We start from the raw sequence: 24,132 nt of genomic DNA, 5'->3' as shown, positions 1-24,132 counted from the left end.
GCAGACTAGGTATAATCTCAGGAATAGGGATAATTTGAAGAAGCCTGATGGATATCAATATACTGATACACGCCAATCTCTTTCCTTTCAGGACTCCTCGGAAAAGAGAAAAGAGAGAAGTGGGCAGTCAGAGCGGAGAACAGAGTACGTGAAACCGAGACAGGAATCACAATGCTCAACAGAGGTTTCTGTCAAGAAAGAAGAGAAACCGACCCAACAAAAGCAGCAGTTTAAAAAGAAGAAGGTGGCGGCAGTCTCAGTTAGACATGCCACACAAGAAGAGAGTTCTCTTGAAGAACAAGACATGCGCATTAGCACTGTTAGACAGCGCGGCAGAGGTCACAATAGTTCGCCTGAATCTTCTAGAGCATCTGGAAGTGAAAGCAACTGATGACTTCATACAAGTCGAAACAGCAGATATGCGTGTCTCTGATCACGATAGAGTTTATACAGTAACTTTGCAATTAGAAGGGGACATTGAGCGCACTATAAACGCCATCTTTTGGGATCGTGTAGTCAAATTGTATGACATTCTGCTGGGCGAACAGGATTGGCCCCCAGGCTTTGTTCGTGACTGTCCAGTTGGGGAGGAGGTTATTACACCTTCGTTCTCACCACTTGTTCCGGGAGAACTTGCAGAGTCCTATAGTAATACATGGGCTCTGGCACAGGCACCCGCCTTATATAGAAATCATGTGGGGTGGGATAGGGATTCACCTTATCATGTAATTCCGATTAAGGGCGAACCTCAGCTGCAACCGCAATATCCTATAAAATTTGAAGCAAGGGCACCAGTAAGGAAAATACTTACACAATTGGAGTACCAGGGAGTTATTGAACCCTGTGTCTCGCCGATGAATAATCCCTTATTTCCTGTAGCTAAACCGAACCATTCTTATAGGATAGTGGTGGATTACAGGCATTTAAATGGACATACACGCACATATGCAATACAAAATTCACACAGCGCAGCGCTCATGAATAATATTGTGCGTAAGAAATACAAAACAACTTTAGATATCTCAAATGGTTTCTTCTGCCAAAATATAGCGCCCGAAAGTAGGGATTTTACAAGCTTTAGTGCGTTTGGCTCTCAGAATTTTTTTTGCCGTTTGCCTCAGGGGTATAAGAATAGCCCAGGACTGTTTTCGGCTCGTGTGACTGAAATTTTGCACGAGTTGGACCCTGAAGCTTTGTCATATGTCGATGATATATTACTACAACATTTAAGGCGGGTAGCCCGCATTGTTGGGGGGATTTGCCGAAATTGGCTACAAAATTTAATTTAAAAAAAAAACAAAAATTGCCTTCCTCAGCGTCATTTTCCTGGGATATGAGCTGTCGAATGAGGGCAAGAGCTTAGCGCCACACTTTTTGGAAAAATGTGCACAGTTGCAACCTCCTAATACGATTCGAAAACTCCGGTCGTTATTGGGATTTCAAAATTTTGGCAGAACTTACATTTCTGATTAGGCTATACGTATAAAGCCATTATACGAGTTGATTCGGCCAAATTTTTCGAGTAGATTTTGGACGATTGAGCATACACATATTCTACGAGATTTGCAAACTGATCTCTTAGCGGTAAAGCATTTGCACACACGGGACAATAAGACACATATGGTCGTCAGGGTTATAGCTGGGGCCGTTGGGTTTACATATGTCACCTTTAATGAGGGTGAGACAGTCCAGATCGCATACAAGTCCCACTTGTATTCTGCTGCAGAACAACGTTTTGCACAGACTGAGAAAATTCTCACTGCTGTACAGATGGCTGTGATTAAAGAACAACCTCTTGCCCAGGGCCAACGCATCATTGTCGTTTCCCAGATTCCAGCCTTAGAGGCTGTTACAAAAGCGAGTGTTCCTCATTCAAAAGCTTTACACCCGCGATGGATACAATGGGCAACGTCTTTGACAGCAACTGAGGTAGATTACATATTTGACCCTAAACTGCAGACTCAGGAATTTCTTCAATATGAAATGGAGTACCCAGTTCCCGCTGGCACATTGCCTATTGATCAATATCAGGTGGTAATGTACACCGATGGCTCTGCGCAACCAGCGGTTGGGACTAAACAACAGTATTCTGCTGCATGTGCGGTGGTGAGCGGCCATATGGAGGGGGATAAGTTCTGCCCCCCACATACTTACACACAGACCTTGGGAGACTGTACGGCACAGTTGGCTGAGCTGAAAGCTCTGTTAGCCTTGGAACATGCGGATCCGGCTATATTCACACTGCTGGTTTGTGATTCCTATTACTGTGTTCAGTCTTTCAATGAATATTTGCATTACTGGAGATTGAATGGGTTCAGGGATTCCAAGAGTAACACCATAAAACACAGATTGCTGTGGGGGAAGGTTGCGGATCTGAAGGAGACGCTTCCTAAAGTACATGTTGTGCATACACTTGGACACCAGCGCGTTAGAATACACGTTGCTGGGAATACTTTGGCTGATGAAGCTGCGAAATCGGCAGTGGCAGCTGCCACTGTAGCCGCAGTAACTCGTTCGAGTTCCAAACCCGACAGAGATTTTGGCTGCCATAAAGGCTACGGCTGATGGCACGCCATATCCTAAAGGATTCCCTTCCAAATATCACTATTCCATGGGTGGTATGCTGAACGCGGAGGTTAAAATCCCAGGCGTTGGTGTACGTGAGATGCCCAATAAAATTGAGTGACCTTGATTAATTACTGCAGCACATGAGGGGGCGGCATCTGCACATGCAGGCGTGGCTGCCACAATTTCTCTCTTACAGGCTAGTTATTGGTGGCCTGGTCTCTATAAGGAGACAAAGCAGTATGTCCTTTGTTGTGACATCTGTCAACAAATTAAAGTTTCCACGGCTAGACGCCCGCAGCAGACGCCCCTTCTGATATTGAATAAACCTTTACAGTGTGTGTACTTGGATCATTGTGGTCCGCTGACACCAGATAGTGCATACAAATATATATTGGTAGCTGTAGATTCGTGCTCCAGATTTGTGTGGGTCTGGCCACAGCGCTCGGCTGACGCTCGAACTGTTATTAAAGATTTGCGCATCTTTGTCGATACATATGCAGTTGCAGCTTTTCATTTGGACCAGGGCCCTGCTTTTGCCTCTAAGGCATTCAGGGACACCATGGCTTCGTGGGGGGTCCAGCTCCAGTTCTCGTCTCCATTTCATCCTGAGGGAAACTCTGTCATGGAGCGTTTAAATCGTGATTTAAAGCAATCCTTAACGGCCAGAGTTATAGGTACGGGTCACAGTTGGCTAGCCCACCTGTATGGAGTACAGAGAGCACTTAATAACTTGCCTAGAAGATCCCTGGGGGGTCGTACTTCATATGAGTGCCTGTTTGGAACACAAATGTATGTTCCTGATCTAGATGGTCCTGGTGTGGAGACGGCAGATACGCCCTTTGACATAAATGATCGTGTCACTGTTTTGCAGGATTTACAACAATTCCGTGAAGATAACTCTTCTGCCAGTGCTGCCTCCACAGGAATTAAGGATGAACCAGTAACGCCTACTGGTTGGATTCCCAGAATTGGGGATCTTGTGCGTGAAAAGGTCGCAGTGAAAAAAGAATTTGGCCCTTCATATCGAGTGCCAGTCCCTGTATTAGGGATCCACGGCACAAGAACTGTGATTTTGCCACCGCTGCAAGGGGCCAAAGGAAATCGCTTTGTTTCCATCGACAATGTCAAGTTACAACATGTGGCTGATTCTGCACAGCAGACCAAGAGGAACACCCAGTGGTTCCCGAATCCCTCTCACTACTGGGGACGATGTTCTGCTGCAGGTGATTTGCACCAACGCGGTTTCGTCTCTGAGCTTGGGGAGGGTTTAAGCTGATCTTGCGATTGTTCCACTAACGGCAAATAATTTGAAAACTTTTGATCAAGTTGATGTGACTACTGATGTTGCTGAAGGTGTTATCTACAGCGTACCACGGCGAGAGCCACAATCTGCTCCTTTGTTTACGGTTGCACCTTCTGCGAGAACTGCCTCCGGCTGCTTTAATACCAATGATGATACCGTGTCGGACTCTTCGTCCTCTTCAACACCAGCCCTGGGGGTCCACGTAAGTTGCTGTGTTGGCTCAAACACACATTTTGTTGTTCCTTGGAACCATCTGTGGCTTCTCATGACTGTGATGACTTTTTTCCTATGGCTGGGGTTTGAATTTACCTTTTTTCTGGTGATACATGGTCATTTTCTTCCTGAACTATCTGAGATTGAGCACATGGAGAAGGTGTTGAAACCTCATTTTTCATCATATATGGTATGAAGAGTCTTGTCCTTTGTGAACATTTCTGTTGTACCAATTCCGGATGGGATTGTGTGGGATAGAGTAATGTTTGATATATATGGTCCCACGGAAATAATTAAAATACTGTATGTTCTGAAGTTATCAATAAATGATATCGTAATACCAGGCATTGTATCTGATGATTGGGATGTGAAGACAGTTGATTCTATGTTGACAGAAATGCAGTATTATATTGTCTATGAAAATGAAGATGCTTACCAGTTTAGAGATAATTATGGTGACATGTTTTGTTACAATTATTATGGACACCACTTTATTCATAAAGCCAGTAGCCCTAAATCAATATTTGAGTATATGCAATGGGAACATTGCCCGACTCCTCCGCAGGGGAGTTCTAAAACTTATTCTGATCAATTTGCATATTTTTCTGGGCATCATCAACAGAGTGCTAAGTCTTACTATTTTAAGGTTACTCCGCATGTTAATAAGCAGATGTTATTGACTGATACTAAATTACTGTATTCAAATTTGTTTGTATCCAAACAATCGGTTGAGGGGTATGAATACTGGTCTAAAACTGTTGATTTGAAAAGTGTTTGGGGAACTAAAAATTGGCAAATGCGGGGATGGGATACATTGTTTATGGCATGTATTATTCCTGTCCAAATGATTTTCTTAAACGACACTGTACAACAGACTAGCTGTTTGGGCTTAGCGACAATTAGAGACTTGAATTTGCCTAGCATACCTGTCCCTTCCAAAATGAAAAATTGTCAGCAATATATTAATGCCACATTTTGTGAGCTTACAGACTGGGCCCAGAATGGTACGCTTAACACTTCATTGACACGTCCAGGCGGGTGGTTATTGTGGCCCATAGACACTAATGGGTGTCATCAGCGTTTTGTCACCTCTTCGGGGGGGGTTCAGGACTAGTAGGGCACACCCTCGCTACATATCACCAGAACATGCTGATAGCATTACTACATATAGCGTGGGGAAACTTTGTCAACAATGGTTGAAGTCATCCAGGCTGGATGCAGTTAAGACACATCTCATGTTACTGTCTAATGATAATGACTTGCAAATTTTTTGTCAGGTCCAAGGGTGCCCCGGAAAAAACGTTTTTTGAATGAAGTGTACAATGAGATATGGAAACTTTCACAACAGGAGGCGGGGGCCCGGTTGAGGCAGATAGATCAAGAGAATTTTAAACAAGCATGGTCTGTTGTGGATAATGGAATGCATACCCTGTCCGACCGTGTATATACAATTGATAACATTGTTTCCTCTGCTATAGACATTATTAAATCAGATATGTCTTCTTTATATCACGGGCAGAGTCAAACGCGGTCCATTATGCAGTTGGGTTGGACTCTACAGACATTAAAGGCGGGTGGCGTTCCGTGGCAGCACATCAGAGCAAGGGAGATATTTTTTTCCTTTAATTTGACACGTCAACAACAGCTAATGGCTAAAAAGGAAGCGACATATGTTATGTTGAATATTGACAAGTTAGAGAAGTTGCCTTTTAATGTGGCTGAGATTCCGTCAGCTGAGTGGTTGATACACGGGGGTTATAAATTTGCCTATTTCCACTCTGCAATTTACTTCTTGTTTGAAGCATATTCCGGTGGGCAGATATGAAAAATTGGGAGACAGTTACATACATGAGGTGTGGGAGCTTCCCTTTTTATACAGATGTCTTAATGGTATGAGGGAGGTTTTTCTTAGCGGTAGTGAATACGAAACTTCTGTCAGCCATTCGATGGTTTGTAAGCAGCTGTCTTTGCATGGGGCGTGTAATGCCTCGGTTGCGAACTTGGCTTGCTATCTTAAGGGAGTTCCAGTCCCCGTGATTAAAAACACTTTCCAGGTGCTTTCAAACGGCAGCTACGTCCTTCTTAACAGTGAAGCCTGTTGTGGCATGCGTGCTGGAATAGTTTACGTGGTCGTTGTCACCAAGGCCGTTACGTGCTGCGGGAATGTGTGGTTTCCCCCCACTCAATTTAGGGAGGTAGCGGACATCTGGCCTCACATTGCTACTTCCAAGGTGAATTTTGACAAGTTGAGTCGACTAAAGGCTCTATTGTTTCAAAAGCATGTGGCCCTTACATCTGCACGCGAGACCTACGCACTTCAGGTGGCGAGGTCATCAGCAGAAATACAGTCCCTATGAAATACTAACTTTCCAAGCCACTTTGGTGAACTCGTCGGACGTATATTTAATGCGTCCAGCACTGCCGGCATTGCACATTTTTTCAAAGCGGTTGGTGTTGGTTTTGCTCATACCTTTTCTTCCATATTCAGTTTGATACCTTCGGCTATTCATTCTATTTTCGGAAGCAATTTTGGGGGATTCCCGATTACTTTGGCTTTATTGGCTGGTGTTTTGCTGTTGCTGTTCTTCCGCAATGGTGCAGCATTTTGGAGCAACACTCCTGGGACATTTGGAGTGTGACTGGTTGGTCTCTGTCATTCCGACCAGTTTTGGATTGTGTGCAACCCGTGTTACGGTGCCTTTGGTGCTCATTTGAACATGCACTGGCTCTCTGTCTCTCACTGCAGCACCCCCCAGTGGTTGATGCTGATCTGTTGATGTTCCCGATTAGGGCTCATTCCCAGGCTTGTGCACTGCGGTTGCGTTTTGCTCCGTGAGGCAGTCTACGAGATTCCCTTCCTGGAGAAAGATGGTATTGTCTCATTCATAGGCCCTGCACGGGGTGCCGCCTTGGATGGTTCTGGGGCTTTGGAACACACCTGCTCCATGATAGTATTTGGCGTGGAATTTCCAGTATTGACATCTGTCGAAGTGGAGGATCTCCTGCTTTCCGTGGCTTCCATTTAAAATTGGATTTTTTTTTTTTTTTTTATTGACATTTTAGCAATTTGGCTTTCCGTCACATGCTTACAAATTGAAATTTAGTTTTATGCTTTGGTGTCCTCTGGACTTGTCGAAATGTATTTTGTATATTTTTACATCTGGGGCATATTTTTATTTTCGTTTTGATTAGAACCACTTGCTACCGACAGGGGGAGGGTGTAGTGTGGTCAGTTTTATGTATCCTTTGCGTGTTAGCTTCAGGCATTAGGCCTTTGTGCACTTTGCCCTGGATGTCTTTTATTCCTTTGCTCGCAGCATAGAGCCTCCGAGCGCTTTGCTATAAATGCTTTTTATTCAGCTTCGTACTGTTATTTTTCAAATAGCCAGTTCTACGGTCTTGTTTTATTTTTTATATCACGCTGTTTAGCCTACTTCAGCACTGGAGTTTTCAATAACACATTCTTGTTCACTCTGTGCTTCAGTCAAGGATACAGTCTGGTACATTGCCGATAGACGTGGTAGGAGTTTAGTCTTTGGCATTCTTGCGTAGGGACTTTTTGTGATCAAACTGACATGTTAGTTATAACAACACTTCCTTGTCCTAATATACGGAAGAGGGAGATTCCGACCAGGGAACCACAACTAGACGCTGACTGTCTCGTTGCAGATGCTGAACCAGATCACAGGCCTTTGCTCAGGTATGAGGGTTGATGGCTTCCCGGGGAATCTGAAAGGCAAGTTAGTAGCTTAACATGCTGGGCTCGAAATAGAACTAACTGAGAGAGAGAATAGAATCTATTAACACCATGATAGCGTTATTCTTATGTTTCACTCTCCTCATGACTATTTCAATCCTACTGTGTTGTATGGTTCTCGTTATTGCGGCTTACGCCTTAATATCTAAAATGCAGTTGTTTTATTAAAACAATCTATAAAACTCAAACTGCCTTTGTCATTTGTATATGAGATCATACTGTAAATGAGAGAGCCGGTTGGGATCTGAGTGACCACGACTTCCCTGAGAAGTACTAAAGGTGTCATGCGCTCGGCTGCCCAATCATCCCTTCCCCATGGGAGAGATGAGGCACTGCTAGTTAGCCGGAGCAAAACCGGATTTAGGGTGACAGAGGTCGTTCCAAGTGGGTCAGACTCCGTCCCCCACACCAGGAACGATCCTGCTACCTCGAAATCCAGTAGTCTCATTTAGGATAATGAGAGCCCACGCGACAAGAGCAAGCTTTGTTTCTGACCCCAGAGAGCACAAAGGCTCTCACCCCATGGGAACAGAAACGTATCTATTAGTGGCAGGCTGGCACAGACCGGTCAGCCCTACACTACAGGGTTGGGTAAAATACAGGGAGCCCTCTGTGTGCATTTTACAATAAATCCAACACTTGCATCAGTGCATGTTTTTTGTGCTGAGAAGCTGGATACCAAACTTCCCAGGCTTCAGTAAAGCCATCATGAAGATGTGTAGTTCATAATGCCAAGCTTCAAGCCCATGTACTCAATATGACCTCACTGCACTTAGTGTCTAAGAATGGACTTAGACACTGTAGGGGCATATTTCACATGCAGCTATGCCCTCACCTGTGGTCTAGTGCACCCTTCCTTAGGGCTGTAAGGCCTGCTACAAGGTGACTTACCTATGCCACAGGCAGTGGTTTGTGAGCCTGGCACCCTGAGAGGGATGCCATGTTGACTAACATTCTCTACCCACCAACACACACAACCTTCAATGGCAGTGTGCATGTGTTTGGTGAGGGGTCCCTAGGGTGGCACAATCTATGTTGCAGCCCTTAGGCACCCTCTCTGTCCTCCGGGGCCTTGGTACCTTTTACAAGGGATTTATCTGTGTGCCTGAGGTTTGCCAATTGTGGAAATAATGGTACAGTTTTATGTCAAAAAACACAGGGGCTGGGGCCTGGTTAGCAGGATCCATGCATACCTACTCAGTCGAGTTAGCATCAGATATCAGGCAATAAGCGATTGGGGGGGGGGGGGTTGAGGGGAGACAGTAAACAAGGGGCCAGATTCCTACAAGAATGACCACAAATTTATTTTTGGGGACAGGCAAAGCACACCATGGAATATCTACCCAACCCCCAACCCTCCCTTTGGTGGGATTTAAAACTACGGATTTCTATGCACTCATGATGGAGAAATCATCAGCATTAAATCAATTTACCCCACCAGGCATACTATTGTGAATTCTTGGCAGCTGTAAGTTGACAACATGTTGGCTGTAAACAGCTAAGTCATCCTATAAATTAGATTACATATACATATAATATTGCACCACTAGTATCAGGTAGCTTGTAACAAGGCCCACAGGTGCTGTAACAGTAGCAAAAGCCACACAAAAATGAGCTGCCATTCTTACTGCACAAATAACAGCATCAGCTTTACCGACTTACGTTTTAATAATACAGGATTACATTTGGAGGAGGCATGCAAATCCCTTGTTTTACCGACTACAAATACACAGCCACTTAAATATTGTTTAAACATTCAGCCACATGCTTCATTAATCTTTTTTCTTACCTGTTACTGGATGTCTTTTCTTATTTGGCCTTTGTAGAAAAGCCTGTCACGTCGAGGTCACTGGTTCAAATCTACCCCAGTATGATAGTGCGGAAAAGTAATTAAAACAGTACCATGGCATGCACTAATTGGCACTTTAACTGACAGTCTCTTCCATGAGGTCAAGAAAGGAGTGGGCACTGCAAATATATTGTTTTCTTGCGGTGAATACGAGTTTAAGACAACGCAAGATGAATCTGGTTCCATAAATACCCCCCTACTCCCCTAACACACTGACAGTTTAGTTTAACTACAAACCAGAAAGGATGCACTCCTACAAAGTTTTTAGTGCATGCTAAAGTAAATAAAGTAAGACATATAGGGGGTCATTCTGACCCTGGCGGCCGGTGACCGCCAGGGTCACCGACCACGGGAGCACCGCCAACAGGCTGGCGGTGCTCCCAAGGGCATTCTGACCGCGGCGGTTCAGCCGCGGCCAGAAAGGGTAAACCGGCGGTCTCCCGCCGGTTTACCACTGCCCTTGTGAATCCTCCATGGCGGCGGGTCTCCCGCCAGGAACAGGATGGCGGTAGGGGGTGCCGCGAGGCCAATGGCATGGGCACTGCAGGGGCCCCCCTAAGAGGGCCCCACAAAGTATTTCAGTGTCTGCAAAGCAGACACTGAAATACGCGACGGGTGCAACTGCACCCGTCACACCTTCCCACTACGCCGGCTCCATTCGGAGCCGGCGTCCTCGTGGGAAGGTCGATTTGCCCTGGGCTGGCGGGCGGCCTTTTGGCGGCCGCCCGCCAGCCCAGGGCAAATCTCAAAATACCCTCAGCGGTCTTGTGACCGCGGAGCGGTATTTTGACGGGGGAACATTGGCGGGCGGCCTCCGCCGCCCGCCAATGTTAAAATGACCCCCATAGTTACCACCTCCCCTACTGATAGACTGCCCCTACCCCAACATGCCACTTACACAAGCACTTTATTTTCCAGGTTGTGCGGTGTACGAATTTACAATTGGGTAGTGGTAGCTTACTGTAAAGCAGCTCATACAAAGTCAAAAAGTCCAACTTCATGAAGTGCATGCAATCACAAGTATAACCATACGGACACCAGTGTTAACAGCGAGAACATCAGAAAAAAATCATGCACATATTAATGTGTAAATTCATAAAATCATAACAAATAGTTGCACAAGCAACACACATAAAGTAACCAAGGCAGAAACCATGTAAAGGAGTAGACATATTGTCTCTATGCAGGTTATCTAGTAATAGTCACCATGAAATAGTGTACATAGGGTCCTATTAGATAGTGCAGCTAGTAATGTTCCTTATCTGGCAGTAGCGGTATACATCAAATAGGCAGTTTAGAAAAGAATGACCTACCGGCAGAGGCATCTACAACTGCCGGCTACTCAGAAGTTGTCTCTGAGAAAACCAAAGAACTGGAAGAAGGATCAACAAGGGAACTGCTACAGCGTTCCACCGTCAGAGGCCTTTGGCGGCCATATCAAAAAGGAAAGCTGCAAACGCAAAAAGGTCTGCGAACGAGTCAGAGATATCTCAACAAGGTTTAGACGTGCTACAAATCAGAAAGAAAGAAACATTTGAAAAGCCTAATCACTTAACAAATATATGGTCACAATAACTCACCAACAACAAGAGGCACAAAGAAATAAGTGGACGGATCCGCTATGTCTCAGAAATAAGTACATAAATAAACGTTACAAATCTGAATTCACAATTGAATATATATAGCACACAAAGTTACAAAAAAAGGAACACACAAATTAAATTTTACATCGACTAATAAATTTGTATAACAGATATTGATTTTATAAAAAAGGCAAAGAATAGCAGCCAACAACTTGTGGGTGAGCAAAGTCAATAAAAAAATTTAAAAAGTCCCGGGAAAGAAAGCATCAAGACAAAAGTGGAAAGATAGCATAAGTTAGACACTTCTCCGTGGGAGGAAACAATAGGGAGGGACGAAGAAAGAGCATTAACCAATCGCAGGCAAGGCTTTTTAAAGGACAATCATAGTAACAAATAAAAAGCCAATAGGCGGGCTGTAAGCCCATACACTGAATACAGCATGTCAAGAAACAGTGCATGTGCACTGCCAAGGCTTGTCTAAAACATACAATCATTTAAATACTAGTGCAATAAAAGAAAGCAAAAAAAAAGCCATAAAATGCATCTGATTACATGCAATCATCCATAAGGATAGAAACTGCCCCACTACATCAACAGTTGCAGAACGAGTACAGCTTGCAAATCCTATCTATAGACCAGTAAACTCTTATAGATGCAAATGGGCAAAAAACAAACAAAGACAACCCTTCAGTCTGGAAGCTGTTTTGCCTAAGCCTCCACATATGCAACAAGAAATGTGAAACAGCTAATACAAAAGGTTGTTTAACACTGCTTCTCAGGATCCGAATTACAACTCTGTCCCATATTCCTAAATTGGGACATCACAGTAAGATCCACTCCCTTCTGTATCCATGATATGTTGGTCAAAAGATTACAAAAAGTTCAATAGCTTCAGTCACCTGGGATCAAAAGGGACAGAACCCGTCAGCCTCCTTTAGCACACGCTGCAATTTTACCCCAACAGGACATACTAGTAGGATCCCTGGCCAGAATTTTATGTAAAGTGTCTTTGCTCTTGAGGTGAGGGGGGGGGGGGGGGGGGGGGGGGGGGAATATGAGGTGACCAATCAAACTTCTCAGAGAGGACTACCCCTAGATAGTCACATAAATGAACTCTCTCTAGCGGTACTCCATTACAAGTCGGATTAAATCTGCACAATGTGCAGAGGTTAAAAACCATATACTTGGTTTTACCGATAATAATCTCTAGGCCCCTCAGTCTGCAAAAGAGCCCAAACTGGTCCAGAAGCTATTGTACTCCCCATAGGTGTTTTTGAAATCAGGAGTGTATCATCTGCAAATAGAAGGGCTGAAATATTTCTGCCAGATAGACTCCAGGCATCATTTCACACTTTTCTAGAAAGGTTACCATGTCAGTGATAAATAAGGTTGGGGCTAGCACGCACACATGCCTCATGCCCCGTCCAGCTCACCCTGGGACCGACATCAGACCAGAGCAAAGATATTAGCGTGCAGCCTAATGATAACAACCAAAAGAGATGTTGGGATTCCGCGTCCAGATAGCACCTCCCACAAAGACTACCTGGGTACTCTGTCAAAAGAGGACCATAGGTCCACAAAAATTGCATATAAATGATCACCCCTAAGGTAACATTTCCAAAAAAAAAAAAAAAGCAGCTGGAGCCGGAGCACCTGCTCGATGGTACTAATACCATCCAACAAACCAGGTTGCACAGAGTCAACAATCAAGAGTCTGTGATCCATTTAAGCAACCTGTCCAGGATAATCCTGCTAAAGAGTTTTTGGGGACTATCAAGAAGGCTGATGGGCCTACACTTTGATGAAAGTGCCCTAGAGACCTTTTTAAAAATCAGCCCCAGCCCATGTAGGAGGCATGGGTTTGCCTCTTATTATGGCGTTGAAAAACAAGTCAAAATAAGGACACCAAATATCTTTATTTCCCCTAAAAACATCTCCTGGTATCTTGTCCAACCCAGGAGCTTTGACAGGGGTAATCCAGTCTCTTGCTGCACTAATTTCATCGCTGGAAATATGACTAACATCTTGTCCTTCCATTTCCGGTTGGGGGAGGACTACTGGGTCACCAGATGCTATGTACGCCACCCCTACGGTCCCACTATAAAAAGAAACCAGCCCTATTGCACAAGAATACAGCTCTGAGAAGTGGACAAACTAGTCAGCAGCACAGACGTTGCAAACAGTTGAAGAATAGTTGTAAGGGCCACCACTGGCAAGAATGTGCTAAAAGGAATGATGTTCCTTTATTTTAATGACAGATAACAGACTCCCACCTTGCATATTCCTGGTCTCTTTTAGCATTTAATATAGCAGCTTTGTAGGAGAGCCTGACTTCTTGGATCAAGTTCCTGTTCTGATCTTTTATGGCTTTTGAAAACATACGTCTGGCAATTCTGCAGGATTTAGAGTACCAGGGGGGCTTCTCTTTTTCTTTTCAGTAATGGTCACGGACTTCACAAAGGAAAGATTCCTTAAGGAGATAAGCAGAGTTGAGAATTGCACCGATGCTCTCCAAGGAGTCAGGTTGCCTCAGACACCCCCGCAGCCTGTGCAGCTTCAAAACCAGCCGTTATTGCCTTGTAAACCTACAGTGTTTTTAAAAAACCTTAAGACATAGTAAGTGTACAGGGAAGCCATAGCAAATACATGTGCTTGACACTAGTAATTTCAAGATCCCCAGCTACATGATGGCCTCTCTGAATAACGGCTTGTTTTGTATCAAACAACTCAGAATATTAAACCCACACTGATGCCAGTGCTGGATTTATTATACCATGTACCCAGAGGGCACCTTAGAGGTCCCCCCTGCAGAACCTACCAGCTCTGGCATGGTTGCTGACTTGTTTTTACCAGTCTGCCACCACCAGACAGAAGTCTGGACTCCTGGGGCGAGAGCCTCTGCTCTCAGGAGACAGACCATAAAGCCTTTTCTGGGTGGAGGTGTTACACCTCCTCCCCCAGGCAGGGACCTTGGCCTAGCGGTCAGCGTCAAAGGCTTTCGGGCCTCGAAAAATCATAAAAATTTTACTAAACCTGCAGGTCTAGTAGCTTGAATAATCTACTCGACCTAACTAATGTACTTGACCTGGAAACGGGGCTCAAATTGTGTGATCCTAGGCAAATATTGTATTTTACAGTCACCTTTTTCTTCGTGCTCACATATGAGTGTACCTCCAAAATATGTGAGTTCAGCATTTCTGCTGTAAAAAACAAAAATCTTCTTTTGTTTGATTAAATACATTAAATGTTTGCTCCATGTATAATAAATCTAGTCCACATACAAGGGTACCCATGATCCATGCATGACTTGCCTCTTAGTTATCAGGGCAGGAGTGTTTCTCAGTTTATGTTTAAACACTCACTTTTAATAAATATATTACTAAAGCCTGATGTGGTAGCGCACTCATTTACAGACAGTAAATTTTCCAAGAAATGTCCAAAAACCTTCCCACTAACTTGCAGCTTTACTGATAATCATATATTGTGTATTAACGATAATCTGTGAAATTTGGGTTTCAGAAAACATTTATCATTTGCACATCACCAAGTAAAATGTTCTGACTTTTTATTTCATTCTACTAAAATATTTTTTTCATCACACAGAAGTAGAAAAAATGGTTCTTCACAGCTACTGAAATATATTTTGAAATGTTTGCAAAGTTGACTTAGTTATATAAATGTTGTGTGTTAGGAAAAACCTGATACCAAAAGCCTTTCATTTCAAATAGGTCAAACAGTTCACCTTACAAGATCCTGGAACTCTGCAGTCACAAGGAAAAGTATTTGCATTGCAAAAAGACAAACTTTTGACCTCTCTCTCTGAACTCAGAGAGAATGTGATATGAATAACATTTAAAGGCATCTTAATTGCTAATTCAGTTTCTGATCGAACAGAACACCTGTTCTTTGTCCGCTCAGTGGAATCTACAAATAGCTTGACCTCATAAAATAAAACTTGCCATAGCCAGGGTGGTCCAGTAGATTTTTCGAGCCCTGCTTTACCGCCTTTGAAATCTGACCTCGGGCTCTGCTGCTAGCAACAGATAGCCACCCAACGTTTCCCCCTCACCCACTTTGAGCAGTGAAATTGGTGGGAAAACTTAGAGTAGGAGTGCCCCCCCTCAACCTGCAACACCTCTGCAGTATGGCGGGCGAGGTGACCATTCCATGTCATTTTCCTCCATCTTAGATGGTAGGAAAATAGCCAATCAGGGTTAGGGATGTGACCCCCTTCCCACAGGAAGTGGTTACATAGTGGGTGTAGCCACCCTAAGGTAGGTGGCCCATTGGCTACTACCAAGTACACCCCCTAACACCCACTAAATGCAATATTTAAAGGGCATCCCTAGACCTGCCGATCAGATTCGATAGACACAACATGACCAGCGACAAAAACGACCCAAGGCTCAAGAACAGAAGTCCTGCTGCGAGGAGAAAAAGGCGCTAAATCCTGCCTGCTGCACCCAGGACTGGACAATCGCCTCTGAGGGGGATGACTAGACAGACAATGGATGGACTCTAAGAAACGACAGAAGACCTCCAGCCTTCTGAAAATGGCCAAGAACCTCCCTCTGAGTGAAGGCATCACTCCCTGCACCCTGCAGACAATAAACCAGTGAAGTCAAGTTCACGGTCTGGCTGCTGACCAAAGAAGTGGACACAGCAGCCTGACCAAGTTCCACCAGACAGACCCGAAGGGCAAACCCTGTCAGTGTGGCAAGTTTGGTGACACTGCGACCTCCAGTGGCTGAGACAAGCCATAGCCTGGGGAACTAGACCTTCAATTTCAGACACCCAGATGAAAAGTACACACCAGACTCTCCCAAGACCAGAAGCAAGCACCAATCGAGGGACTTCAGGAAACCAGATATCCACCATCGCACCCCACCCTCTTTCCCCCCCTCGATGCCCTGGCCATGGAACCCTTGTGGGGCATCCCAACGGCTGTGGAAAACACACACTGTCTTGCTATATGTTGATGATGTGTTCATTTATGTCTGATACATCTGGGGAGGCATAATGCAAATCCAGACTCTCTTGCAGGAATTCTGAGCCACGTCTGGTTTACGAGTTAACTGGGCTAAATTATGCCTGTTTCCTTTAGGCCGAAATAGCCCTCAACACGATTTCATTGTAGATACACATCTGTTGAATTGGGAGCCCCACACATTCCGTTATCTTGGTATCAACATCTACCATGAGGCATGGGATCTGGTAGATGGTAATCTTATGAAGGCCATAGCACCACTATGACCTCAAACGGCTTTTTAGAGTACACTTCCACTTACAGCACAGGGTAGAGTGTCTTTGTCTAAAATGGTGATGCTCCCTTGTTTACTCTACTACTTTCATAATTTCAGAGTCCGAATTACGAGATGCACTTTCCACGCTCTGCATTCCATGCTGGATGGTTTTATGTGGAATAGGGGTCATCGCGGGTAGCACTCCGCACACTGCAGCTGCCTGTCAGTACAGGAGGCTTAAGGGCTCCAAACTTCAAACATTATTATCTAACAGCGTAATTGCAGTGGCCCACGCACTGGATGGCAGGACATCACACAGAGGAGCTGGGACTCCCAACAGCTATCCAAGCGCTGTGTGATACAACAGACCTTCCTTCCACATGCAGGACTTCCACAGGGGGCAAATGGGTTAATACAGATAGCATTTGAGTGCTTTAATTGTAGCCTAAGACTCATGCCAAGAATGCCCTGCTATTCAACTGAAATCCCATTACAATCCATACCTTCATTTAGAAGCATGCTGGGTGAGGCAGGAACGGGCACTTGGAGCGAGGAGAGGCATGTTGGGTGCTTTATTTTAGGAAAGTGTGCTCATACCCTATGAATAGACACAGGAGGAATATGAGCTCCCCGCGCGGGCATTTCTTAACTCATGGACACTTAAAGGGTGGAACTAGAAAGGCAGTGGGCTAATCAGCAAAGACTGGGAGAAAGCGATAGTGTATCCTATGAAAGTATCATGAAATGCGAAATTTTAGCACATCTAACAGAACATTTTACACAGGGCTTATCTAACAACTACCTCCCTCTCCTATATGTTTGGGTCCACGTCAGCCTGTATTAGATGTCAACAGCTAGGGGCTGACATGATACACATATTCTGGTACTGCTTTGAGGAAACGGAGTCATGGATCTCGGTATCCATTACATAAGAGCATGTGACTAGTCGCACAGATGTCTGCACAAACGAGGGGTCACTGCTGTGGCCGTTTAGGCACTCGAATGTAGGTAAGGCCACAAAGAGGTTCATTTATTTAGCACTGTTGATGACCCGTAGGCTAATAGCCATGTACTGGAAAGCCCCAGTGCAGCACACTGGAGTGCAGCAATGCTCAAGTGGAGGCGAGTAGAGGCGGTGGTACCGAGGGGGGAGGCACCCTCCCGGTAGGACACGTTGTGCTACTGTTATTATAAACACATTGGAGGAGGCATCACATGACCGTTTATTTGTTGTTGAGTTTTATTATGGCTTGGTGACAAGAACTGAACCGTATATGCCTGAGCTTGAATGTGTCATCTTGTGCAACCCTGTGATGGGATCAACGTTCATATCTATTTATGATGTCATTGCTCTGACAGTTGTAATTAGGTTGCTAAACAAAATGCTAATAAAATTTTTTAAAAAACTAAAATAATACATCAGGAGAACCCAGATCAATCTCATTGGCCAAACAAAGCAAAGTGTTTTTTACCCAAGTAGTTAGCCCCCCACCCCTCAAGAAGTTCAACTTTTCCCTGAAGAAATTGCAGCCTGGAATAAAATTGGCAAATCCGTGGTGAAACTGAGGGGACAGGGACCATGCCTCCTGAAAAAGACTGGTGTCAAACTTGTCAATGAAGGGCTCCAACCTCAACAGGAAAGATTAGATGCTAAACCTGCAAGATTCCAGGAAACAAGCATAGTGTGGGAAGTCACAAAATCACAAGTGGAGATGGTGCTAAGGGCTTCAGGGGCTGAAAAATTAGGAGGAACACCAAAAACGCTTGACCTATTAATAGTTGGCTCACTAACAACAGCCGTTGTTGTGGCTAGGCATCAGTCAATGCCATCCAAGTCTGACAGGTGAAGGAATCTATTTGAAGAAGCCATGGAAAAATCTGTCTGACAACAGATCCTGGTGGCAAAGGCCCACACCCATCAGCCTGCCTGGGCAGCAAATGTTTGTTGAAGAAGTCTAGAGGGACTATGCTGATATCATGCCCAAATCCATTCCCCCTGCCACTGCACTGAATTAAGCGGCAGGCCATGCCAGGCTTTCTGAATTAATAACACAGTTCTCTCTCAAATGTCTAGCTGAGGGACAGACCCACCCAACCCTCCTCACGAACAAAATCATTGTATTCAGTGATGTTAAAATCAGTATGCTGAGTTAACCAATGACACATTTTGTTTTTAAGCTGGAGAGTGGATTCCTTCTCAGCAGGATTTAGATATGGTATGCCAGTCAAGAAGGCCACATACAGGCAACAGTCTGGAGGAGGATTCAATCAGGACTTGTTAGACAGCAACCGGGTCTGCAGGACAGGTCCTTGGTTAGACCATCCAGACGCGAATCCAGGTCTCCCCCGTAATCCTCCTCCACCTCCCTCCATAGAACTCATGGCAACCAGAATTTGCGCGAAAGAGGACTAGACACTATTAGTGAGCGTCTCTCTGTGTGGTGGTAATAGGTGTGAGGTAGGATCACTACTTGGGGCCAGAGGCCTATCATGGTAAGGAACAGTTGGCTGCACAGGGATCTGGTGGAACAACGAGTTTTTGTAACTATTGACTATCTGGGTGACAGTATCTTCAAGGATATGGAACCTACCTACCAAGGGGGTAACACATGCTATCACCAGAGACTTAAATTTCTTGAAGACGCAATCCCAGTCAATACTAGAGGTTTCTGAAAAAACACAATCTACAGTTTAAGAGGCCAGGCCAGATTGCAGCAGAGTGGTCTCAACAGTCTCAGTCGATCTCTCAATGAGCCCCTGGGCTTTGGGTACTCCAGGTCTGGCTCTTGCTTAGGTATGTGTTTCCTTTTAGCAGAAGGCCCATTATTGGTTAGCAATCATGGGGTCCAAATTGTTGGGAAAGCTAATACTAGGATATAAATGAGCAAGCTCAACCGATTGGAGAGGGCGGCGGGGGGGGGATTGTTGGCTGGCCACAAATTATGGAGGGGTCCTCACCAACTGCTCCAAAGTGAGGCCCCACCAGTCTCAATGCTGGACTAGTAGGGCCCTCACTCAGATCTAAAGATAACCGTCTATCCGCTAAGTCAATCTCTTTGACAATTAGACCGTCTGCACTGATCAGAAAAGAATTGAGTGTAGCACTTCCAGATGGCTTGGCAGTGGCATTGTCTATGTCCCCTGGCAGCACTGCTACCCACTGATCCCCTGAATGACTGAAAAAGAAAGGCACCTCAAAGGATTTACCGGGCACTGAAACCGGTCCTAGGATGCTTGAATCCTGTCCAGGGAGGACCTGGCGTGGCAGTTCGGGCTGGACTGCTCCCATAGGGAGCAGGGTCAAGACTGATTTGCATATGGCTTGGTCCGAACTGGGGTGACGTGGCAAGCAAAATAACAATGGATTAAACCCAGATCTGTGATTGGGGCGAGTGTTTGAAAGGTTTCAACACTCCATCCATCATTTTACTTTGTAATATTGGCATGCAAGTACTTAGGGGTCTGGTTTTGAGAAGTCCCTAAGATGGAGTGTTCATTAAGAGCCTCATTGAATAGCTTGAAAAAAATTAAGACTATGGTGAGATGTCAGATAGGACCGTTTTAAAAGCCAAAAAGGCCCGGATACCTTCACAATTCCAACATGGAGACAAATGGCTATATATAAGTGGTAAAAGTGGGTGGTAAGTTGAATAGGGTAAATGTTTAAAAACAAAACATGTCATCCCTACCCGGGTCTTCCATGATCAATGCTATAAGAATGAAGACTAATATGGTATCGCGCAGCATATTGGTTTGTAAGGCGTTAATAAGATTTTAGCAGTGCATGAATTCTGAGGAGAGGAAAAAGGTCTCCCAGTGGTGTAAAAATGAAATATTGCAAAGCAAACTGAAATGGGATTAGGAAAAATCAGAAAAGGTATGTAGGAATACGAGAGTTAAATTGTGCTTGCAGAATTTTCTAATTGGCATTGCAAACAGTGAACTGGGGGTACTAGGCAAGAAAGTGTCCAGAGATTTATGTTTGGTTTGTGGCAAAAAGAAGCATGGTGCACTTACATGGATGCATTAACGAATTGTGGTTTTAGAGGTGAATTGTTGAGATTAAGGATTGGGATTAATCCGGGTTATATAAATGATAAAATAAAAGTGGTTATGATCGATATTAAGGGGGGGGGGGGACTGTCCATGAGTTTTAAGTACCAAACAAGATATGTTGCACGTTTTATTGGATTGTTTACCGGTATTGACTGCACGGAAAATATTATTACGTCCAATCTTTCTAAAATATGGAATTGAGAACCGTGTTCAAGCTGCAGAACTTTTAACCAATATGCACTTTTTGGATAGAACGTGTGCTAATGGAAGGTTTATGATCCCTTACAAAAAGTTTTTTAGGTGTATATAGCTTGGTAAATTTAAGGTACTTATGAGGCTGTATTTATGAGATTGCAATAGGAACGTATTAGTATTATGGTGATTAAATGAAGATGGGGATGTTTTGGGTAGATTTTAAGTTATTTGGGTTTTATGACATTTAAATCAGGGATTGTTTAAATTTTTATTATGTTATTAAGAGAATGATTTTCTCAAACGCTGATTTTCTTGACTGACAATACATAACCCATACTAATAGTAATACCACAAAACTCAGTGGCTGTGCATCGTATAGGCAGCCAATTGTTGTCCATACAGTTGGCATAATGGTTCTCTTCTAACGTGTGACACAGTCACATACAACACAAATGCAAAGGGTCATGTCCAGTACTTCACCAGTCCACACAGCAAATAATCCTCCCATCACCAACTGATTAGGCATGCAATACCCGCGATCTGCCACATGCTGGTGGCTAATGGAGGATTTTTAATATAGTCATTTACTGCAGGTCTCACCTAGCTACATACTATGACCGCTTACTGACATCTCACAGTAGTAATCAGATATGGGATGATTTTAACAAAGTCCATCCCTGAAGATCTCTCCGCCATTTCTCCTTTTAACCTATGCCTGCTCAAGATCATAAACTTGAAACATAATATCTCGGAATGGATAGCCCTGTGCAGTAACCCACTAAGTGATCTATGAAATGAGAAATACCATAAAGGGGCCAACATAACTAGTCAAAGCTGCCAGCTTACAGATAACCTCAAACTGCATGCACGCCTGTCTCTCACACTTTTTCATCTATCACACTGCTGAGCCCTGCATCCCAGAACATGATTACTACACCTCTGTGGTCTTCACACACACAACACTGAAACACTTCCCATACAAGATCAAAGGAAAGACAACACACTTCCAACCACATACCCTACAACATATTTCCAACATACCCTACAAGACGTCGCATACTACCAATTTAGGCAAGGGCTTCGAAGTCCCACACAGGGATAGTAAGCACTATATCAATATTACAATACAATACAATACATTAATATACTTGTACTGCTTTTACACTATTTACAAATAAGTATCCAATATTACCAAAAAAGAAACCGTTTTACCAGCCTTAAAATAAGGGAAGTTTGGAGGGGAGGGGGGGGGGGGGGGGGGGAGAACAGTAATGTTCTACATTTATACTTTCCAGTTTGTATGCAGCTCCTTATTGCTGTTTCATGACTCACAGAAATATATTAAGAGGACTTTAACTTGTGACCTACGTGTCATAATGTGGAATCTCAGCAGCTAATGCAGTAAGCCACTGAGCAATCTATATAAAACACAAGTATGTGACCTGCATATTACACGTTCTGCTTCACAACAAACAAATTAACCCTAAAAACTATGTTTTGATTGACAAGTCAAACCAGCTACTAAACTGCTCACAAATGTTTCTCCAGCAGGTGCATTAATCACTCTTACCGTTAAACCCTGAAAATGACTAGGCCCACAAAGATCACTGCAGCAGATGCTTTAAACTTGTAAAATGTTTTAAAACGCACTCTGCAAGCAAGGCAGTAAACAATAACACAGGGCTTTAAGTGTGTTGAAAAAACTCGGGTGGAGGGGGCCTCTCAAAGGGGCGTAACCTATGTAATAGAGGGTGTGGCTTAAACATGCAAGATAAAAATCTCTGCTGTCTGACTGGTATTTTGCTGACGGTTTCTGTTATTTCATCCATATATAATAATAATAATAATAATAATAATAATAATAAAACAAGCATGCACTTAAAACAAGCCCAGACTATTGGCTTTATCAATGGCTGTAAAATGCAGAAGATGAATGAGTAACACCAATGAATTTGTGGTAAATAACAGTGAGAATGCTAATACTTTCTAATTATGACACTGTGAAATTACTATACCACTCCATTATAAACGTTAAATAAAACGTTTTGTAAATTACTTACTTTTATTTACTGTGGACTTGAAATATGTCTATAAATTGGTATTACTTGGCAGGAATTGCAATGCAGCAACTTTATCACTACAGTCCTATAACACTTAGAGTCTGACCTCTGTCCTTTAGGGGGTGCACTTTCAGGTCACAGGATCTTATTTCTAATTAGCTCCTGCGTGGCCGCATGCTCAACAAATGAGTCTCCCCAGGTTACACCAAAGACTGGTGGTGGATGGTACAGCCCCGAGATGAAGATTATTTTTTTCATGCCCAGGATGATGACAAAAATGAAGCGCCCGATAGGGAGGGACTGGTCTCTGCACCTTTATTTTTTTTAGAACTGCCCTCGGCAGGACCCGCCCCCACAACAACAGATTTACTATCACACTTGCTGTCAAGTTCTTTACGGTTTACGGCAGAGTTTTATATATGCAGATTGATCTCGCTCTTGATTTTGCCCCTCGTGATTCCATTCAGTTTACAGGATCCCAGAGTAAATTATTTCCATTTCCAGCACTGGTCGCGACAAATAAACTTTGCATCGTGGCACCAAAAGTGTAGTGTCCGTAGCCTATTTGCGCTCCAACCCAGACGTACATACTGAGAGAGAAGTGAAGGTGTGTGTCATTAAGAGACCCTGGCGGCTCCTCCCTCAGAATTCCAATAGTGGTTCAAAGGTGGGCGACACTAACGAGGCGCCTATTTTTTAGAGTACTGTGATAGGGATACGTTCCGCAATCTACTGAGGTACTAAAAAGCTACTAGCTCCACAAAGAGTATATTTGAATTATCTGATCTACAGAAGCCCATTCCTGGATTACTCACCAGTCGCCCGACAGCCTAACCCCCCGACATGAGACTCTGGCCTACCGGACAACAATTGAAACCAAGCTGTGATTGTCCATGTATTGCAGTTCTCTCACCAGATAATTCATGACTCCTCCACGTTAGGGTCCCGGTGTTGAGAACTGACCCGCCTCTGTCCAAACCCGCATTCCTAGAGCCAAAAGGCCACGCTCCACCTCTTTCAGTGACTGCCTAACCTTACGTCACATGAAGACCAGACGGGGAGGAGCTGCTTGTTTTTGGCCCGTACGCGTGCTCTGCGGTGAACGCGCGCTCAGATTGGCTGAAAATCTGCTGTCTGCCATTGGCGAAAAGGCTCACAAAACACTCCATCGCTTCTCTCATAGGCCCACCAAGATAAAGCCATTCCAATCTGCTGAACGGTTTCAGTTTGTAGTCTCACATGTTCTGCTCAGCGGGCCCCACAAACTTTTAGATAAACTCGGATTTACCCACGCTGTTTTATTAA

At 44.1% G+C, this 24,132-nt stretch overlaps 1 protein-coding gene across 4 annotated transcripts in view; it reads right to left on the bottom strand.

Annotated features, from left to right (window-relative positions):
- The window catches only part of BCAR1 (BCAR1 scaffold protein, Cas family member), a 214,296-nt gene extending 190,426 nt beyond the window's left edge, over positions 1–23,870 (bottom strand). For 2 of the 4 annotated variants that reach the window (XM_069217683.1, XM_069217686.1), the window contains exon 1: positions 23,741–23,870. In XM_069217683.1, the coding sequence (XP_069073784.1) occupies positions 23,741–23,752 (12 nt within the window). In that variant the 5' untranslated portion in view covers positions 23,753–23,870. The remainder of the gene's footprint in view (positions 1–23,740) is intronic. The other 2 variants (XM_069217684.1, XM_069217685.1) reach the window with 2 other exon arrangements.
- Between the last annotated feature and the right edge of the window lie 262 nt (positions 23,871–24,132).

This window comes from Pleurodeles waltl, chromosome 12, assembly GCF_031143425.1.
Source record: "Pleurodeles waltl isolate 20211129_DDA chromosome 12, aPleWal1.hap1.20221129, whole genome shotgun sequence".
Taxonomy (NCBI): Eukaryota; Metazoa; Chordata; class Amphibia; order Caudata; family Salamandridae; genus Pleurodeles; species Pleurodeles waltl.
Note: the sequence above shows the minus strand (reverse complement) of the source record. Positions and strands in the feature narration are given on the sequence as shown.